The sequence below is a fragment of the Phyllostomus hastatus genome, unplaced genomic scaffold, assembly GCF_019186645.2.
Source record: "Phyllostomus hastatus isolate PE091 unplaced genomic scaffold, TTU_PhHast_1.1 phas_scaffold_46, whole genome shotgun sequence".
Taxonomy (NCBI): Eukaryota; Metazoa; Chordata; class Mammalia; order Chiroptera; family Phyllostomidae; genus Phyllostomus; species Phyllostomus hastatus.
In genome coordinates, this window is record NW_025334032.1 from 43,069,800 (window position 1) to 43,090,746 (window position 20,947).

At 51.0% G+C, this 20,947-nt stretch overlaps 1 protein-coding gene and 2 long non-coding RNA genes across 3 annotated transcripts; 2 read left to right on the top strand and 1 right to left on the bottom strand.

Moving 5' to 3' along the window:
* Positions 1-1,820: 1,820 nt before the first annotated feature.
* On the bottom strand, positions 1,821-9,850 carry SPCS3 (signal peptidase complex subunit 3). The gene is made up of 5 exons (XM_045821464.1): positions 9,566-9,850; positions 7,932-8,005; positions 6,328-6,404; positions 2,739-2,854; positions 1,821-1,970 (listed from the first exon to the last, which is right to left on the bottom strand). The coding sequence occupies exons 1-5, from the start codon at positions 9,706-9,708 to the stop codon at positions 1,838-1,840; spliced, it is 543 nt and encodes a 180-aa protein (XP_045677420.1). The 5' UTR covers positions 9,709-9,850; the 3' UTR covers positions 1,821-1,837.
* Positions 9,502-11,918, top strand: LOC123807532. The gene is made up of 2 exons (XR_006783663.1): positions 9,502-9,640; positions 10,737-11,918. It is a non-coding gene; the product is annotated as an uncharacterized LOC123807532 (long non-coding RNA).
* Positions 11,919-15,974: 4,056 nt separating this feature from the next.
* Positions 15,975-17,352, top strand: LOC123807397. Its single transcript, XR_006783642.1, has 3 exons — positions 15,975-16,029; positions 16,720-16,866; positions 17,151-17,352. It is a non-coding gene; the product is annotated as an uncharacterized LOC123807397 (long non-coding RNA).
* Positions 17,353-20,947: the final 3,595 nt, after the last annotated feature.

The following is a 20,947-nucleotide window of genomic DNA, read 5'->3' on the forward strand; positions in this document are numbered from 1 at the left end:
CACCCACCCCCCCAAACCCCCCCCCCCCGCTGTGGGCGGCAATGCCCACGGATTGGAAGTTTCCGCGTCTACCCGCGCTGACCACGCGCGGTCCACTTTCTGGGTGTGAAACCCACCGGAAGTGAAGTCGGACCCACATGGATTAATTACACGTGTGCGGCCACGGCTCCCGTTCACGAGTGCGGCCGTCACGTCTCAGGTGGAGGAGGCGGGGCCCCGAGAAGGTTAGTGGAGGGGCGGGGCGCCACACCCAGTCCCCTCCCCGGGCCCTCGCACGGCTGCCCGCACCGCGGACACGGGCTCGCGCGCCCGCGCGCACATGCGCTGCGAAAACGCACGCAGCTGACCGGGCTGTGCCCCACGAGAAACAGGGAGCACGCGGCGGCGGCCGGGAACCCGAACTGTTCTTCACGACTCCCGGCCACTGCCGGCGGTGCCGCTGGCCGCGCGTGGGGGGTCACTGCCGTGTGGGTGCTGCCTTCGGGAGCCATCACTTGCCCACTCCAGAAAAAAACCACGTATGATCATGTGCCTGACCTCCGGATTACTTTTACAGACATTGGGATCCTTACACTTTTAACATAAGTAACATTAACTGATGCTGCGAACGAAGGGAGACGAGACCTCTGTCACGGCGCGGGCCGCTGGGAATCAGTCCCTTCCTCCCGGGAGGGCGGCCTCCGCCAGCGGCGGCGCAGCGGGTGCCTGGGAACCCGAAGGCAGGGAGAACTGCCCTGAACTTTGTGAACTTCGGTCCGCCTGCGCCCCGAGGTGCAGGACAGGGCCGTGCGAGCCAGGCCTGGGCTGCAGGGCTGGCCCCCTCCCCGCGCGCTGGGACCTGCGAGCATCTCGGCCGCCGGCCGCCCGGGCTCAGCTCCTTGCCTGCCTGCCTGCCGGGAGTGGCCGTTCGCAGCGCCCGCCTCGCCGGCCACTGGAGACGCCGTGCAGCGAGGGCTCGCACGCGGGAAGGCACGCCAGTGAGTATTCCCATCGCCCCGGTGGCTACTAAAATGCGGGCCTGCAGACAGAGGGAACAGTGACCAGAGCGGCCGTCCGTGGGCACGCTCGCGAGGGCAGACCCCGCTCCGAGGGGGACCACGCAGCACACTTCGGACGCCCGGTGCGGATGCCAGACCGCCGGGGACGCCTCCCGGAGGGCGCTCCGGGGCAGGGCACGAGAGACAAAGGGTTCACCGAAGAGACTTCGGGCAGAGGGGAGACTCACTGCACATAAAGACGCGTTCAGCCTGGGTGGAGAAGCGGCTGGACACCTGCGGGGAAAGCGAGCGCTAGGGGCCTGCTGAGACCCAGGGGACGCAACGCCGTCACTCCCGGCGACTCGCGAGCCAGGGTTCTTTCTCACAAACGCCCACGCCAGTGTCTCCGGGCAGCAGACGCACCTACATGACATCGAAGCGTGTCCCCTCCCGAATCGCGTCCCGTGTGGGTCCGCGTGGACGCAGAGCACGGCGCGGGGCCGTCCGCCCTGCCTCCGCCAGCCCCCGGGGATGCCAGACGCCCGCCCGCCCTGCCCACGCCCCAGTCCACGCAGGAACCGCGGACGTCAGGGAGCACTTCGAATACCAACGTCCCACAGACCCCACGGTGTAGTTCTCTTCTTCTTACCAAGCTCCACCCCGAGGGCCTCCTCTCCTGGTTTGATGGTAACACTGAGGTGAAGCGGCACATTAACCTCTCCCTTCAAATATGCCTTTCGATGTTACTTCTTACACAGAAAATTAAGTTAACAGCCAAAAACAAATGAGATTCAAAGGAGGACATAAAGGAGATACGATTCATTAAGTATAAAAATATGCTGCTTCAAATTGAGAATAATTTAATAATTCTTCATTATCTCGTATGTGTCTGGAAATGGAACGGAGACGTGTCCCGATCCCGTCACGAGAGGTAGGATCCCAGCGTTGGGCACGACGTTCCAGGACAGGGTCAGAGTGACGTTCCGGTTCCCCCTGCAGAGGAGACAGCAGCGCGGGCGTCAGCAGGGGCGGGCGGTTCGGCGTGGGCGTTTCAGCTCCAGCGCTGGGCCGGCCCGCAGGTTCACACACGACCCGCTCTTCCTAACGGGCACCCTAACCCGCCCACAGAAGTCGTCTCGGGTCCCCCTGTCTGGGGGGGGCGCCCCGCACTGACCCCCCTAAGCTCCCTCGGTTCAAGAGCTCCCACGAGTGGAACGTGGAGAGAACAAGATCAGCCTCGGGTGGGAGCTAGAAGACCGTGCTCCCAAGCCCCGTGCTGCCTACCATCACCTGGACGGGCGAGCCCGAACAAGCCTTTCAGACCGGAAAGACTCAGCGTGACTCAAAAGGTCCCTTACCCTAGTTCCCTCACGTTGTGTGAGGAGGAAACTGAGGCTCGGGGAAGGGAACCAAAACGGGGAACCGGGAACCTCAGTGTCAACCGGGCCAGCACCCACTGCCTCCCCCCGCCCGACCAGGGGCCTGCGCCCAGGAGTCCCGCACCCACCGAGTCCTGCGCCCACCGAGTCCTGCACCAGCACCGCAGACCAGGCAGACCCTGGGCGGAGCGGGGACCCCGCCTCTGCCCGTGCGGCCGAGCCGCCACCTTCCGGGTCGGAGGTGCGTGAACACCGGGCTCCTGGTCCAGCCTGCCTCTCCCCACCCTCTACTAGTTTCCTTTAAAAATAAAGACACACCTTCCCCCCCCCCGTCCCTGCACATCATCATTAAATCGGAAACAAACGACAAAAAATTGCTCACTTGAGACCATTTCCATCATCAAAGAAAAAGTATTTTGTTTTCATATCCTTCAACAGCAGCTTCGGATTATCACCTCTCAGAACAATCTTGTCCCAAAGCACAACCTGGTTCAGCGCCTACATCGGGACGAAAACGCATGAGAAAACTCACCAGAAAGAGCATCTGCATCGCTTCAAATTAAAAGTATTGGTAAGCAAACAGTTTATCATCAATGAACCCACCCTGGGGGGAATGACTCAAATCTTCAAGCACAAAATGGTAACAACTGGACAGATACAAGAAAGGGGGAGCAGACTTTCCTCGGAGAAAAGGAAGATATATCTCAGAAGGTTATCGTTCCTTCTGCTAAAGCAACCTTGTTACTTAGGGTCCTCGAAGCTTTCTACACGGCTTTAGCCCTGCACGCACTCCAGGGCGAGGCCCGGGCAGCGGCAGAAGGAGCTCCACTCCCCGAAAAGGGAACACTCAACTCTCGTTTCTCCACAAACCTCCGAGGCCCTCCAACCCAGACGGGCCCCGCACAGAGGCAGGGACACAGTGCCATCGCGCTGGGAACGCAGGTCCCTGCCGCCCGACTGTGTCATGACAAGGTGTTTAAATCACCGTGGAATCACTGAAGAAAAGAAGCCTTTTTAATATTTTTCTTTACATTAAAACAAAATACAGGCACATCGCTGTGTTATTATGGCAAGTTTCTAGAGTCAGACACCTCCTTTCGGCTCCTATTTTGACATAGATAAACTGTTTGGAAAATTCGGGACACAGAGTGGAGAGAAAGCACAGTTGTGGTCACCAGTAAACCCCAAGAACTGCGTTCCTCCTAAGCTCCCGTCCACCAGCCGGCGAGGCCGGCCGCCCAGCGCGTCTGGGAGGAAACGTGGACCAGGTGTTTCCGCGCGAGGGTTCAGATCAGCACCTCAGCCTCTTCCTCACGCGGAACAGAAACAGCACGAGGGAGGAACACGGAATCGAGGACACGGCGAAGAGAAGTGCCTTTTCCTGCGTGTCCATCCACCAAAGCAACAACCCGTGCAATCCCAGCCTGTATTACCTTACCAGTCAGGCTGGGGCAAACCAGAATCACGAATGCAACTTAGGTGTATCTGTCACCAGGAAAGGGACGCATTTATTTGCATGGTTTGCTCCGAGGCTTGTAGGACATTGTGTGTCTCCAGTTGTCACCCTTATCTTCAGAACAGCTTTTTCTGTTTTAATGCTTTGTAGATCCTCAAGAGCAGAACGTACTCAACCCAATAATGCCAGGGCCTAACAAAATATCTGGCACAAAAGATACGCTCAAAATAAACGTTCTGTACAGTGAGCTGACCGAAGTGCTGAAAATTACACCGAACTGAAAAAAACAGCCAGCAGATAAGGCTGGCTAATTTGCCGTCTCTGGAAAATGAGCACACGGCAAAGGAAGTGCAGGAGCAGGCTCCTTTGGAGCTGCGAACAACCCCTGGTCCGCGCCCACGGCGGGCGTGAGGCCGACCTGGGCGAGACGAACGCAGACGCTCGCCTGAGCGCCACAGGCGCCCCCTGCTGTTTGAACTCACTCGTTAGAGAATCGGTCACCTTCTGCTTTTACGTCCCAGGGTTTCTGTTTCAGCAACATCCTCCATAATATCTCCACCCCTACTCTAGCCACAACCAGAGCCGAAAATCAGCCTGGACTAATCCATCTCTACCACAAACTAATAGCGCTTTAATATATTTTAAACTAAGAGTTTAATAGCTTCTAATTATAAAACCTCGGATGAACTAATTTATGATTAAAAAGACTACCTTAAGTCCTCATACCGATAAATCCCATACAACTCCAAAATAAGGAAAACTTCTCAAGACAGATATTAACTGTGTAAGCATGGTTTCATGACACGATCACAACAGCTTAAACCACGTGTTATACATACATGTATGTATATTCTATATCATATTTTGCCATGTATAATGTGTACTTTTTTTGCCCAAATTTTTGAGAGAAAAATAAGGATGCACATTGTACATGGGTAGTACTAATTTGGTATCTATATAAGTGTTTTTAATTCTTTTATTTATGCATACATATTAAAAGTATAACTCTAGAAAGCAGTAATATCTGTATGCAAAATAATACCCTGGAATATGACAATCGGTTTTGTTTCTAAATAAATAAAAAATTGAATTAAAAAATTAAAATGAAAGAGTTTTGTTTTCCTGAAAGTCTGGTCCACAAACATGGGTGAGCATTATACATGGCAGCGTGTTACACCCGGCAAAATACAGTATCCATAAATACTTACCTGGATTATAAAGTGGTCTCAGAGATGATTCAAAATTTGCCTTTACAGATTTTGATTACATATTTGGGTAACCAGAGTTATAAACACAGATCACAAATTTTATTGACTCAAATGTCTTGCTGTCTATCATCCTGAGCATAGCCGTGGAGAGACTATTTTAACTCAAAGACTCCTAAGGTGGGTGGCAAAGCCCCCTCCCATGTCCTCCTGCACCCAAAGGTCAGCAACACCCTTCCTGGTGTCACCACTCGGAGTGGTCTTCAAAGGTTTTCCATCACATACTACTTTGAACACAAACCCCCAAACATGCACCTTTCCTTACAAATTATGTACGTAAGACAAACTGCTATTATCCTTCAAGAATACCCTTGTTGATAGTACATGTACACGTGCGTTTCAGCCTCCTTGACTAACGTTGCGTTTTCTCAGCCAACTCTGTATTGGATCTGTCCAGGTTTTCCCTTTTTAATCCTTCAATGGGGCTGCGCAGCCCCAAGAAGAGCAGGCATCAGCTCCGCCGTGTTCCTGCTGCTGCCCGCCTGCGCTTGGGTTGGGCCACTAGCATCGTCTTCGATCTGTGATGGCTTTGCGGGGATCCTTTTCTCTTTTCCATCTCGTGAGGATTAGTTTACTTAAAATTGGATAATATCTGTGGTAATACCACTTCATTGGGTAGATGCTGCACACCTTTGCACAGAGCTCAATGGGAAGGAGTGAATACAGAGAGGTGTGTAGCCCGCTCAACCTCTTGCCCTACAGAACTGCTCCCCTCCTCCAGAGTGTCTGCGTGTTCTAGGAAGGATGTAACCGCCCCGCCCCCACCACGTGGGGTCTGAGAATTGATGCCCTTCCATCCGGCACATGCTTACAGCTTAAGGTCTTTCCCCTTTAGTTTCCACTGAGAAACACCCAAGGGGCTGTGTGGTGTCCAGCCTGGCGGGTGAGGAGGCTGGGCTGCCACGGCAACCTCACGTCACGTACAAAGGCAAACAAACTAAAAAACTGCAACTCAGCTCGGGGTCCTCAGAGAAGAAGTAGTAGCTCGTTTTCCTTAGACACCTGTGGGGCACCTTGCATGCGGCCCATTCTGGAGAGCGCATGGCTACAGAGCTATAGAGACAGACAGAGAAAAAAATACAGAGGCGGCCAAAGGAGGCAGCATTTTCTCAGTAGGTTCTCCTCCCCATAGGCTTGTGATTTTTACTAACTACTCAGATCAGACATTTTGAATATCTAAAGTTTATATATTTTCATAAAGAACAAGGTTTTACATATCTCCTAAAATACTCCTCTTTATATATACTTACATTATTTTTTGTTGAATATTCTGCTGATAAATAAAGAAACAACTGCTTGACATTCCAATCAAATATATTCTCTAGATGTAAACAAATTAAGGAATATAAAATAGATCTTCCTTATTCTTAAGTGTTCACAGCAATACTAACCAAAATAGAAAAAAAAAAAAAAAAAGGAGAGGTAACCCAGAAACATACTGAGCCAGTAATAAAAATATGTAAAAGGTAGAGAGGATTTAGTATTTCAAGCACACAGGATTCCACTAAAGTTCCAAAGTGACCAGTCACCACAATTTAAATGTGACGATACGCGAACGCACACTAGGCCCCAGTGATTACACCAAGTATAATAAACTCTGCGGTGCCTTTGGGCACGTGCCAGCGGAGATCGAAAGTTCTCAGTCCATGAGATGCTTTGGCAGAAGACACAGCTGGACACTAATTTGGTTTCATCGGTTTACTAATGTAAAAAGATAAAAATCAGCAGAATAAATTACAAGACTGGTGTCACTACAAAATGAACTGTGTCGATGTCTGCATTTTACTAAGCATTCCATGGAAATGGTTAAGTTATTTGTTATATGCCTGTACATACTGATAGCAACACCTTCACGTGCATCCACTAAGAGTCACTATTTCAGGATTGAGTAGTCTAAAACAGCTTTTTTTTTTTTAAATTTCAGGACTGTTCTCTCTAAGAGCAGGTGGAGTTCCAAGCTTTAATAGCGGCCTTAAGAAAACCAGACTGAACTGGGTGACTCCCAGCACATACACAGCAGCTGAGATACCAGGCAATTTCGCTGTAATCGTCCAAGCCAGCGATTTTCGACCCGTGTGCCGCAAGAATTTTAAAAACATGCAATTCCTGACTATTTAGTCAAGAACACTGACCTCTCTTCCGTCAGAGTGTCAAATGAAAAAATGACAACAGCCATCTGGTGTAAACGCCCTGCACTGAACTGTAACTACAGAGGTCATATAATAGAGTTGCATCTCATTGGTCAGTTTGCATAAGGTTGTGTCTGATTGGTTAATTCTTGGTGCCAGAAATCCTTCTATACAAGTACAGGCACCTGATTTTTAAAAAGTCACTTTGGAGTTTAAAGGGTAGATAATTACTATTCTCTTTGTAAATTAATCAAAATTATACCTCTTTTTTAATATGACTTACCAATAGTCATTAGGATAATGACCTTCCAAACCATAACAGATGCAATTCAATCTTTAACCACGTTTCTATCATGAAATATGGAGATGTACTTTGGGATTGTATAAGAAATACTCCATCCAGGTTGGATGAGCACTAAACATTCTTCCTTCTTTAATCCAAATGATCTAATTCTCTCTTTCCAAAATATACATTCAAACTCCCCTGAAGCTTTCAATTTACGTACTGTTTCTGTGAAGAATTTAGAGTATCTTCTCACAGTAAGTGCTGAATCTACAAATAAGTTTCCTCCAGACATCAATGAGGAGGTATTAATACGATTTTACTGGTGAAAACATAGGCCCAGAAATGTCCAAGGCTTGGCTGACAGTCAGACTGTCCTCCTACAAGATGTGCATCATTACCGAACCACAGAACAGCAATGAAATCGTTTCTTAAAGGATATCTGCCGTCACATCAAAGTTTATGAATCCCAGATCACTTCTTTCTCTAGGTCCAGTGAAGTCTTCCACGTTTTTCCTAGAAGTAAAGATAAAAGCTTTACCACCGTGCAAACATATCAGCGTACAAAACCCACACGGTTCTTTAGGTGGAGTGACAGACAGGATGTAGCTGTAGCACAGGGGAAACAGCGATTCCACAAGGAAGAGCGTGAAAACGCGAGAACCCTGTAACCCTGAAATCAGGGCAAACTTTCACATTCAACATCAAAGTCGGTCTTCAGCTACTTTCACATACCTCAAAAGAGTCCCTAACAAAGCCCAGGGGAGATAAAAACTGCTCAAAAGAAGTGTCACTGCTCGATGACACGTGCCTGGGTAGACTGGGTGCAAAAAAGTGCCCGTTCTAGGGGGCGGCGTGGAAAACCGAGAAAAACAATCACAACTGCTATTCGCCGAGTGCCTACTGTGTGCCTGCGTCATGGCCACTACGTCTTTTCACAGTTACCTCGAAGTGTCCAAGTTGGGTGTACTTCCATTTTAGAGGGAAATTAAGGCCCGGAATTGTAAGAAACTGACTCAAAATTAACAAGACCTAACAGCTGTTCGGCGTTTACGATGCACCAGGCTCTTCAAAACCCCCCGAGTTGGCAGGGGCAGGGCTCACTTCCACGCAGGGTCTGATTTTTGAACCTAAAACACAGTTATCTAACAAATATCACCAGAGCAAAAAAAAAAAAAAAAAAGAAGAAGAAGAAGCGGGATGGCGGGGCGGGGTAGTGGTGAATGCGGTAACTGTTAAGATGACCGGCGTGATGGAGATTCTGACAAATAATGAAAACTAAGGTTGGAGAAAGAGAGAGAACTTGTTAGAAGCGGAAACAGACAAGAAAGGTAGGAGAACCAGAAAAAAAAACAACAACTCTACATATCAAAGAAAAAAGTGCTAGAGAATAAAATAATCAAGAAAAGAAAAAGGCAAGGGCGAAATGCCCACGTCATCCCAAAGTTCTATTTTTGGCATTTTCGCAGATTTATTCAAGCGGTTGGCTCGTAACAAATAAACGCCGAACCGCACCGGGGAGCTCAGATGCCGGCTCCTCTCGGAGCACCCGCACCGCCCTGGCCAAGTTCAAAGCGGCTCCAGGAATTCCAGCCACCGAGCAGCCGAGACGGGCGCTGCGGGGGACACGTCAAAGAGGGCGAAGTCCGGGGGCCGGGGCCCCGCAGCGCTGCGGCGCGGAGCTCGGGGCGCGGGGAGCGGGGAACGCGGCGGGGCTGGGGACCCCGCGGGGCGGCGGGGGCCCGGCGGGGGGCGGCGGCGCGGCGCGCTGTTGTGTAGCTCCCTCATTGGCCGGGCGTGGGCGGAGGGAAGTGAGGAACAGGAAGGAAGCGCAGGCAGTGACCCGAGGAACACTCAAAATTAAAATTTAAGAGCAAGCCCGGGAATTGGTGGCGGAAGGGTGGGAGTTGGAGGGGAAGCCCGCCAGGTGCCCCGCCGGACGCGGGCCCCCGGGGACCGAGGCCGCCCTGAACGGGGACCCGGGGACCCGCGGCGGCCCAGCCTCCGCCCCGCCCTGCCCCGCCCCGGCCCGCACCAGCCGCCCCACTCCGCCGGCCGGGCCTCGGCCGCACTCACAGCATGATCCGGGAGACGTGCAGCCGCACCGGGACGCTCCGGTCTTTGAAGGCGGTGGTGATGAAGCAGCCGAAGGTTAGCGCCGCCATCACGCTCAGCGAGAAGGCGAACAGCGAGTTCGCCCGCGACAGCACCGTGTTCATCGCGGCCGAGTCCCCCGAGCCCTCTTCCGCACGCACACCCGGGACCCCGTTCCGGTGGCGGAGCGGCTGTGTGCGATCCGCGCCGCCTGCGCTGCTGCGCGCGTTCCGGGGGCGCGCGCCCCCGCGGCCCCGCCTCCCTTCCGGTTCTCCTTGAGGAGAGCGCGCGCGCGCACCCGCCCCCGGGACACACCCACCGGGCGGAGGGACCGCGCCGACTGGCGGAGACTGGGCCTCGCGCGGGCCCGCCCCTGTCTCCGGCCTACCGCCTCCGCCAATCAGCGACGAGCAGGGGCGGGGCGGTGTTTCGCCACGAAGACCCGCCTCCTCTGCCCTACATCCACCGGGCAACTCCGGTTCCCCCGGGTCCCCGTTCCCGGCGTGTATGCTCTCCCTTTACCGTTCTGCCGTCAGGTGGTCTGGGACCCTGGCCTGGGGACGGTTTGTAGTTCATTGATTTGCACTGAAAACCAGCAGCCTAGCGTGGTCGTCTGGAGCGTGACCTCACGTGCCGCGTTTGGCAGCGGCATTTTACCCCACGCCGGGTCTTCCCGCAGTCGGAGGGGTCAAAGCTAGAACCGAAGCCCATTCGGGGGTGGGGGGAGGGGGCGGAAGAGGCCTCGGCATCCTTAAAGCTGCCGGTGTTTACTTTCCACGTGCGACCTTGTGGGCTCCTGTGACTGCTGCCTTCCAACGGCTGCTGAAGCGGTTTCAGGCGGTAACGGTTGATGCTCTCGATTCCAGTGTACGCATTTAACTGGTAGTTCCTCTAACAGACCTCGCTGGGTTCTTAAGATCACAGGCGATAAATGGCCGAGGGGTTGCTGTTACAGCACAATGCATAAGAATTGAAGGTTGGCAAGGCATCCATACGTAATCGCCCTCGGGGGCTTTCAGGTTCAGATTGTGTGGATCCTGACCTTAAATAGACTGTCACCACACACCTTTGCTGCTTTCACAGCCAGGGATTTTTGAAATTATAAAAGTAGAACTCACAGGGTCCAGTAATCTGCTTAATTTTGTTTTTTTAGATGCTGTGTACATAAGCCAAAAGAGGTCAAGAACACCTGGCGTAGAACCGGATAGCTGGCTCTTGTCTTCCATGGATGAGCCCTTGCTGCTTTGCATTATGATCATTCAGTTAATTTCCTACAGCCATGCAGTGAGTGCCTATGTGCCAGCTGAAGCTTTGAGAGTACAGCACTAATAAGGGACCGTCCCTGCCAAATTAGAGTAGAGCCCAGTAGTGAAAAATGGACAGATCTTTAGATGAGTTTAAAACTTAAATGCTATCTTCCAGGCAGCCACAGTTTATTCAATAAAGCAACTGTTTATTGGATGCCTGCTGCGTTGCAAATGATACAAAGATGTATACTAACCACTTTCTACCCTCATGAAGTTTGTAATCTTGTGGAGTCAATAAAATAAAAACCAACCTGAAACGCAAACAAGTACCAAGGACGCTACCAAGTGCTTCAGACTTAAGAGGAAGAATTCACGTCTGTGGTGATGTCGGACAGAGCAGCATCTGTTAGATATGTAATGCGGTGCCTAAACAACATGGCTGAGTTATTCCCATGAGATGCTAGTCCTCTGTTTTGACATTTACTAATTAACAATAATTGTTCATTCTAATTACCTATATTTATGCCTTCTCTTTTTTTTCTCTGATTAGTATTTTTCTTTGTTGATTTTTTTCAAAAAAAACTGTCTTTTCCATTTCTTAATTTTACTGTTGTTTGTCTTATTATTAATTTTTAATGTTATCAAAGTTTTTCATTTCATTTTTCCTTGGTTTACTAGTTTTAGGAATTAGATATTTAATTAACATCTAATTAGATTTTAAATTTTGCTTTTCTTCTTTGAGAGCTCATTTAATTGTGTGTGTGCATGTTTACGTGTGTGTGTTCAATTTCCAGAAGAGAGGACCTATTTCATTTTGATTGTTTTAAATTAATGTATGGTTTTATTTCATGCAGGCAGAGAATGCTGGTTGTGTTATTTTTATTCTTTGGATTATTGAGGTCTTTGTGGCCTAAACTATCACTTCTGTGAATATTCAGTGTGCACTTGTAAAGGTGGTATATTTTCTGTTAATGGTACACAGAGTTTGATCTATACTATGAGATCTACCTTATATCTTTATTAATTTTTCGCTATCTTGATTTTGCTGGATTGAGAGCAATGTATTAAAGTCTCCATGTTCATGTTTTCTCTCCTCTTTGTAGTTTCTGCATTATGAAATTTAAAAGGTTACATTTTGAAATTTATGCCACTTTTATCTCTTCATTATGAATGGTAGTCTTTAGCATTATAGAGTATTCTCCTTTTTCTCTTAATGCTTTTTGATCCAAATTCTAGCCTGCCAAGTACCAAGATTGTACAGAAGGAAACCGAAGCTGTTATTTATCTGAGTAATATTATCGACCTCAAAAGAAAGTTCAGCAGTTTTTCACTAAATGTCTTCTACCCTGTGACGGTTCCCACCGAGAACCTAATGGCGGTAGTGAGAGGAGGCTTTGTCAGCACTTACTCAGGTAGGAAGTGGTCAGCTGGGGAAGACATGCTCATTATATTTCTGCAGAGGAGGAGGAAGCTAGGATGAAGGTTAAGTTTCCATCTGCTTGCCTGCAAGTAATTATTCTTCATGCCACTCCTCTAAGAAGAGGGAAGAGGAATAAATTATTTTATGAGGAAATGCTTTAACTAAAGGTGTGTGTACATACGAGGTCTGTCGAGAAGGTGTCCAGCCATGTAATATGAAAAATAGAGACATTTGTTGAAGAAGATACAAGAAACATTGTCCACAGGACCATGATGCCTCGGTCCCCTTCAAAGTAGGTACCTGGGGACCTCACACAGTTCTCCCGGTCCCTATCAGCTGCCCTGTTGTATTTTCCTGAATCTCAGTGACGGTCTGAAATCTCTACTCTTTCAAAGGTGATTTTAGTTTTGGGAAAACCCAAAAGTAACCGGGCCCCAGATCTAGGCAGTAGAGGGGCAGTCACCTGCGTGATTTGATGTTTTGACAAAACATCAAAATGTGATGCACGAGCAGGTGTGTTGCCGTGATGAAGCTGCCAGTCACCAGTTGCCCATAGCCGCAGCCTTCTGGATCATCTGAACAGTTCCTGTGGAGGAATGTTCCAGCTTAACGCAAAGCCTGATGCAGATTCATTGCTCTACTCAGTCGTTTTGAATGTGACGGCCACACAGTACACCTGCTCACTCAATGGCATCTACCGCCCCCACTGACTAGTACAGTGAAGTCCTCACTGTTCACACATGCGCATTCCAGTCCACTCCCCTTGGCTGCCAGGTTACATTGATGCCACACAAACCATTCTCGTTATATTAACAAAGGCTGGACTTCTTTCTGGACAGGCCTTGTAGGCAGGTAAGGGGTAGAAAAGGGGAGTTAACCCGAGGAGACAAGCGTCGCACTCAGACGCGTCCTTACGAGGGGTGTGCAAGGTTAGCACCCCACTCCCGAAGGCAGTTGCTGCCGTGGATGGAGCATGCTGCAGGTATGGCACACTGAGGACCCCAGTTGGATATGTTTTTCAGAAGGAGACTATGAATGACGCCATCCATCACGGAGGGTCATACATAGTTCAGTTCCTTTGAGTGGCCAGGAAAGAACCTAGCACATAGTGGGTGCAAAAAAAAAAAAAAGAATTCTAATTGAATTGCGACATCCTGACTCCATATGATACGATATTTTTGAAGAAATTTCCATGGGAAAAAATACATACTATACACCAGTTACCAGGGTTTAAAGTGTGAATCGATAAAATGGTGTAAAGGACGAAACCCAAGGGGACATGCAGGCCGAGGACAGATGGTAGAAGGCTCGGCGCCAGGCTGGTGAGTGGGAACACCCTCCAGGAGACAACAGCAGTCTTCGAGGGTTTCAGATGCGTTGAATGTAAAGACCGTGCAGGCTGCAGGTAAATAAGTAATTTCTTAGAGAAGGGTGAGACTGCCAACTGGTCGACCAGGTGAGAGCTAGTCGTTGTGGCTCCGATGCGAGTCAAGGTCACGGCGCTGCAGGTGAAGTGAAGGTGCAGGTCCCCATAACTTCATCCACTGCCTCCAGGCCTCTGTCTTCAGCCCACCTGTAGGCACCCAGTGTCTAACCTGCAGGACAAGGTGGCCGCTGTGTTCACAGCTGCCTGTCCCACGTGCATGTGGCAGACAAGCTCACTGAACCTCCTTGGCAGGGGCACCTGAAGGGGCACCAGAGACCACTGGGTCCTGAGGATCTAGAGCTCACCCTGCCAAGGAAAATGAAAAACAAGACGCCCTTCCATAGTCCCTGGACAAAGACATCCAAAAATTATTGGGATTCTTTGGGTAGTTGAGGCAGTTACTATCCCACTGCGCTGTCCACAGCATCTAGACAACCACCCTCTGAGGAAGGGGCGAGGGGCTGGGGAAACCTGGGCATTCTCTTGGTAGAGGAGTCCAGTCCACTCTCCTCTCTCCCTGGCCTCCTCTGACTCACCCAGAAGCTCACTGCTGAAGTCACATCTCTGACATTCCACGGTGGGCATCAGGTCACTGCAGAGCCCAGGTTCAACTTTGCATCTCTTCACACTCATCCCGAGGAAGCTGTCCCCAGCTGTACATGGGCGTACAGGTGAGAGCTTTCAGCCTTTGGGGGATCACATGCTACTTGGAGTTGGGCCAGTGCCCTGTTGGGACACATTAGACATGTCCCGATTACCTTCTTTTCCTCATCTCCATTCTCAATTACAGGAAAGTTTCTAGATACCCATTGGCATACAAAGCCCACTTGTCCAGACTGGAAATGAAAGGGGGAAGGGGCCATAGCAGCTGGGTGGAAGGGTGAACAGGCCTGGGACCTCCATCCTTAGAAGTCCCTGCTGGAAAGGTCCACCCTGGGCTGGCATCGGGAAAACAGTGCCCCACACTGATAATAAAACTCCCAGAATGATAAAAGTGGCTTTCTGCCCCCAAACCATTTGTAGAAACAGGGTGGTTTATGCCACACACTTGTTTTCTTTCTGGGAGTCTGGAACTCTGGCCCATGCTGTGCAGAGGGTGTCTCCACGACCTTCCCCAGTGAAGACCCCGGACGCTGGGTCTGTGATGCTTTCTGGGGTGACAGCGCTGAACGTGCTGTCTCAGTTCGTTGCTGGGGGACTTCAGCGTGTCCGGTGGGGCCCCGCTGGGAGAGGAGTCTCGGGGGCTGTGGCTGGCTTCCCCTCAACCCCTGCCACCTTCTTCCCAGGTGCATTTTCCTTCTGCCGACTGGGTTTGGCAATCCTTTCCCTGGAGTAAAGTGGCCGGGTCACCATATACTGAGTCCTGGCGAATCAGTGAACCGCGGCGGTCTTGAGACCCCTGATGCAGGGACTCTCCCATTTCATAAATTTCATATTTAGAATGTCCTTAAGGATGTCTACCAAAACCCAGGGAAACTGAGCCCCTCTGTTCTGCGAGTGGAGGAGGAGTATTTTCTTGTCCCTAATCCTACGCTGTGAATGAACTCAGTCTTTTTTCCGGTGCCAGCCACGCCCACGCCCGAGTTTTGCCCCCCAGCACCTCACCTCGCGTGTATCCTGCCTGGCCTTCAGAGAACTCGCCTTCCCCTCCGTTCCCAAAGCTGGCCTCGGGCCCTGCTCCTCACGTTAACCCACGTGGACACATCGCACTAGGTCCTTGACCTTGAGTTGTGATTTTCACAGTCTGCTGCTCCCACACACACGCACCGCTGTGGAGGGGAGGCATGTTCATGGCTCGTTCATTGTCACCGAGCCACTCAGCCGCCTCCTCAGCGCCTCTGACCTCCCTGCCAGGCAAAGCCCATTATTTCAGCCAAGTGTATTCTCTGTGTGGACCTCTTGCCACTTGCCTGCCCCGTATTTATGTAAAGCTGGAAAGGGAAGTCAGTATACGACACAGACGGTTAGAAAACTCCAATCCTTCACATCACTATTTTTTCTGAGGTTTTTTTAAACTACTGGGAATACTTGAGAAGTTGAAAGCCCATATGCAACCAGAGAAGAAGCATCTGACTTCTTCGTATCCTGACTTTGAAAGGTCTGTGCTAAAGGAAGAAAGGGTTTGTGAGAATTTTAGATTTTTAGCTCCTGGATGCTGAAATATGTTCAGATTTTTTGCGCTATTACACTTCTCTGAACCCTTATGTTGGAAGGAAGTTCAAAGTTAACAGTCAGGTGATTTGAATACATCCTGCTAAAACTGAAACTCTTGAAGCACAAGTTCTGCCTCTGTGGCTTGCTGGCGCTGCATACGGCGGGAGTCGGCGATGAGTATATGACATTCTAGGAGCAGGTGGGGAAGCAAGGGGCTGTGACTTGGCTTGATGTCTGTAACAGACGCCAAGAAAAGGATCTCGCCACCCTCGCCGGTTCTGCCGTGGAGGCTGGCCAGCCCCAGGTCCCCAGGGGGCTTCTGAGGACGGCTGTGAGTCAGCCACGGTCGGTGCCTGGGACCAGAGTTGTTCCCGAACCCGGCAGGTGTTCCCCTGCATTTACATTGCCCCGTGGTGGAAGGCACGGCTCACTCTAAATCCCCATATTGAGCAGTTGGTGGTTTTTGTGGGGAGTTTCCAGGGAGAGGTCCCCAGTGATCCTGAACCTCCAGTGATTCTCGACGGGAAGGTCACTAGAAAAAAGCAATGATGGTTCATCCTTCCGTCCTCTCTCAAACAGAGATCAAGAAAAAGCAGACCCCTAGTCAGTCTGCAGGTTGGGTTTTTTTCCTCGCTCTCTTCGCCGAGCCTTTGGGTGTAGGTGTGGACACCTGCAGCTCAGGGTGGACTTCAAAGTCTCCTCCTCAACCGACAATCAGTGTTTTTAAGGAAGGAATTGTTTCTTGTGTGTGTAACATCTTTTAAAAGTTATCTATATGTATGGGGGGAACATTGCTATAATAAAACACATAGGTGAAGGAGATCTAGAATGTTTTGGACGCTTTACATTAATTCTTGCAGAAATAATTCTTGGTAACTTTTTTCTCTAGTGTCCGGCTTTCTAGCCACGGAACGTCAACATGTTGCGTGTGCTCACTGGGCTTGATTTCCCGAGTGTGAGAGAAGAAAGCCATGCTGGGAAACTTCTGACAGAGGCACGGCTCAGGCATCCGGCAGGGAGATGGTGATTAGGCGAGGTGTGTCCAGGCAGCTGCAAGGTATCGGGGGGCATTCAAGGCAAGACCCCCGGGTACTATGCTGGACAGTCTGCCTGAACTCGGAGGTGGAGATCCTGGCAGACTTGAAGTCCTGTGTAAGGTGTGGGTGAGAATGAGGTGGGAACACTGCAGTTTGGGGGTCCACAGGGCTACTCGGAAGTCACTAAGGATGCTACCAGGTCCCAACTGGGGATCTTTGGTCAAATGTGCTAAACTGCAGGGCCCGGGCGTACTGATGCTGTTGGCGCTCTTCCTTCCTGCAGGCAGGACGGACCTAACAGCCGCAGAGCTGAACCCACAGATCGGGGCGGGGGAGGCCTGTGTCGGAGCCACCGGGAGCTGCGAACGGGACCAGCGGGGGGACCGGCAGGGCACGAGGACTGCCGTGCCGGTCTCTTTCCATTTCTGCTGTAAAACAAAATGCCCCTGGTTGTGTGAAGGAAGGGGTCAAGTCTCCAAACATTTTTTCATAGAAGGGAAATTATAAATAAAAAAAATACTCGTACACAAATGAAAAAATGAGATGTTCTCAACTCTCCAATTCTGTGCACTGTATCACAGCTTTAAATTTTTTTTCAATCTCTTTGTGTGTGTGTGTGTATGCTTAGTTGCTCTGTATTCATTTGATGAGTGCTACCCAAATGAAAATGGTAACTTTTTAAAATTTCAAATTGAAATGATTTCCCGTTACTGCGCCGTTCCGACAACTCATCCCTTAGAACTTGGAGCGGCCTGCAGCGCAGACTGCTTTGCGTGGGCTAAGTGCATTTCATTCTCGCATTATGCAAACAGCCTCCCGTGACACCCGGCATAGTGGCGGGGGGGGGGGGGTGGCACTCAGCACGCGAAAGCTACGAGTGTCGTCATCACCAAACATCAGTTCTGTCCACACACAAATGTATGCAAAGCACAGACACAAACTATCAATGTCACGGTCGTCCTTTCCACCCAAGCTCTCACGGAATGATCCCATGGAGACAGAACAGGGCATTGAGCTAAATATCCTTTAGAAATTAAGGCCAGTAATATAAAAAAACACACACACACACACACACAACTGAGAATAGGAGGCAGAAAATCACCTTTAGAACATGTCAGAGCAGAAGGTGAAAGACCTAAAGGTTACCTGTAGATAAGAACCTATTCAGTGAATTATTTAAATTATTTTCCATTTGGGGGTTAACCAGTGACAGAAATGTGGGGGCTCCAGGGCAGTGAGGGGATGGGGGATGAGTAGAAAAAAAGAAAACTCAGTTAGAAACGTGGTCTTTGCGTCTGAGTAAAAGCTGCTGGGAAGAGGACTGCCGTCTGCAGTCGGAAGTCCGGTCTGCAGGGTCTGGGGGGACTCCCAGGCACCCCGGTGACGCCTCAGGGAGCCTGCAGCTGTGCCGTGGTCTTGACCGCAGCCCTGCCTGGCCCCTTTGCAGACCAAGCGACAGCTGCGAGTGACCCAACATTCAAATCAGAGGTTGTGCCAGAGCTTGAAACCAGAGACCAGCCGTAGCTGAAGCCATAAGCAGTAGATGACAAAAGCTTAAAGCATCCGGGGGAGGGGGAGGCACCCAGGCCGCCCTTCCGGCCCTAGTGTGTCTAGGGACCCCGGCTCCCGCTGTGGGAGACGTGCTCTCCAGACAGTGGGGCTTCTCGGTCAGCACCGCTTTCCTGAGAGCTGTCGTGTAGCGACCAGCCTGCCTGCGCCAACCACCGTGTGGAGCACCCCTTTCACCGACTGGGGCCACAGCTCCTTCCATAGCTCCTCCCACAGCGCCCCCCCACAGCCCCGGGGAGGAGGTAGGCGTGAAACAAGTAACGAATGAATGATGGGATTCTGCAGAAAGTGCTGGAAGGACGAGAGGAGGTTGCAGAGAGCGATGGTGATTGCAGACCGAGTGGTTAGGGAGGCCGCCAGGGAGTCCCGGGAAGGTGTGTCCGCGAGCTGGGAGCCCGGGTCTCTCTATGGTTCTCGGATGTCTCAAACAAGTAGAAATGTATTTCCCGCTCACTCAGACGGTCGTATCTAGAATTCCTTGCGTTCTAATGCACATCCAGCGTGACAGAGAAGGAGAAAGACGCTTAGAGACTGAGCCCTAACCTGCTGTCTCGTGGAGTAAGGGTCACGTTTCTCGGCGCTCCTTGTACCTGGGTCTGGTCGTGTGACAGCCGTGGCCTGCCTGTGGGGGTGGTTTGGTGATTTCTGACACACATCCTTATGAGGAGGACATGGTTCTGCGTGTCCCTGCTCCTCCCCGCTGCTGGGACGTGAACACGATGGCCGAGTGTCCGCGGCCTGCTATGACGGTGACCCAGCAGTACAGTCCCTGAGGGCTGCACACTTAGGTCACCAGCCCTGCCCTCCCACCATCCTCTCCCTCCCCACCGCGCTCCAGGGAGGGAAACAAGCTTTTATTTTGTTCACGCCACTCGCTGGGAGCGTTTTCTGCCACGTGCAGCTCCGAGCTAACGCTCTCTACGCCGAGGCTCCGACAGGGCTGCAGGCGGCCGAGGACACTCCAGGCCGCAGCCTGCCTGGACAGCCTGCTCCCAAGTGGCAGAGGCGTGTGCCGGAGGGCTGCACAAGGTCAAGGTTCAGGGGAAGGAAGAAGGGGGGAAACGTTGCGGAGTCACCGCCCCAGAGTGACCACGACAGGCAGAGGGAGGTGCTGGCCAGGACCGGGTGGGAGGGTCCCTGGAGCTGCTGCGTGAAGAGGGCTGAGAGGAAGCCCGTGCGGTGAGTGCCACGGGAGGCTGGGTCCAGATCTCAGAGGGAGGCCCTTGCCACCCGGCTGCCGCTCCGTTTCCCAGACCTGCCCCACTGGACCCGGGCCGCACTGGGAAAACGGCAGTCCTGGTGCCTTTCACATCCGAAGGAAACTGCACTCCCTGGCGGGGGCAATAAATTCTGAGATCAGGCCACAAGCACGCCCCGTGCAGACGGCAGGCCTTTCCTGTTCCTGCCGCTGCAAAGCTGATTTCCCAGCTGCTCCCTGACTCCTGTTCCAGGCCCAGCTGGAAAATTCTACCTAAGTCGGCTCCCAAGGTCGTCTGGCCTCAAAGGACCGATGAAAACTCATGTCTGCCTCTCCTGGGCCACGCGATGTCCCTACCAGGTTGCTTCTCTCCGCGTCTGTAACCCCGCAGCACCACCGCGGGACGAGCAACCCTGCTGCGTGGCTGCACACTGGAGCTCTGCGTCCGAAACATTCTTGCCTTTGCACTTCTTTTCAAACCTTCCCCCATGTATTTTGCCTGGTCCTGTCGCCACCGAGTCTGCTGGAAATTATGCCGCTGTCTGCTTTTTGACCTTGGGCAAATCATTACACCTCTCCTGGGCCTCTTTCCTTACTTGTAAGATGGAGCGATTAGCGCTGTCTCCTCATAGGGGCTGTATTGGTCCTCTGGGGCCGCCATAACAAAAGAGCACAGACTGGGGGCGGGGCGGGGGGGGGTTGCTTAACCAGCAAATGTATTTTCTCCCAGTTCCGGAGGCTGGAAGTCCAAGGGCAAGGTGCCATCAAGATTGGTTTATGGGGAGACCTCCCTTCTTGGCTTATTACAGATGGTGCCTTCTTGCTGAATGCTCACTTGGCCTTTCCCTGTGCGGAAAGGGGGGGAGGGGGGGTCTTTATTTGCAGCCTGCATTCAGCCCACGCAACACTTTTGGGCGGACAATGCATTATATAAGAATGAAATAAGATAATGTATTTTAAAATTATTTAGAAATAACACTATATATATTCATATCCGAACCATATATATGAGTGTGTGCGTGTGTGTGTGTAAGTTAATAGAATTACTATTTCTAAATATAATAGGATATTCCTAGGGTGGTCAAAACATATGTTTTTGGTTAAGCTGACCGTATTAAAGAGTAGGAATCTGTTTAACGGGCCGTGAAGCTCTGTCCTGATATTTCCACTGCGGTTTTTATTTTATGTATGTGTTTATTTTTTTTTGTATCTGATCCTCATTATGCCAGCGGGATTTTGTCCCTGTAGAAGACTTGCTTTAATGACGACTCGATCATCATCTGTTGCATTGCAACCAAAAACCGTCATATTCG

What these genes read in the sequence shown, in the direction of transcription:
- SPCS3 (XM_045821464.1), bottom strand. Translation starts at nt 9,708, where the DNA reads ATGAACACGGTGCTGTCGCGGGCGAACTCGCTGTTCGCCTTCTCGCTG. An exon ending in CACGTCTCCCGGATCATGCT is followed by an intron (nt 8,006 to 9,565) that starts GTGAGTGCGGCC and finishes CTTTACTTCTAG; the next exon opens with GAAAAACGTGGAAGACTTCA. An exon ending in GATGATGGAAATGGTCTCAA is followed by an intron (nt 1,971 to 2,738) that starts GTGAGCAATTTT and finishes TCTCCTCTGCAG; the next exon opens with GGGGAACCGGAACGTCACTC.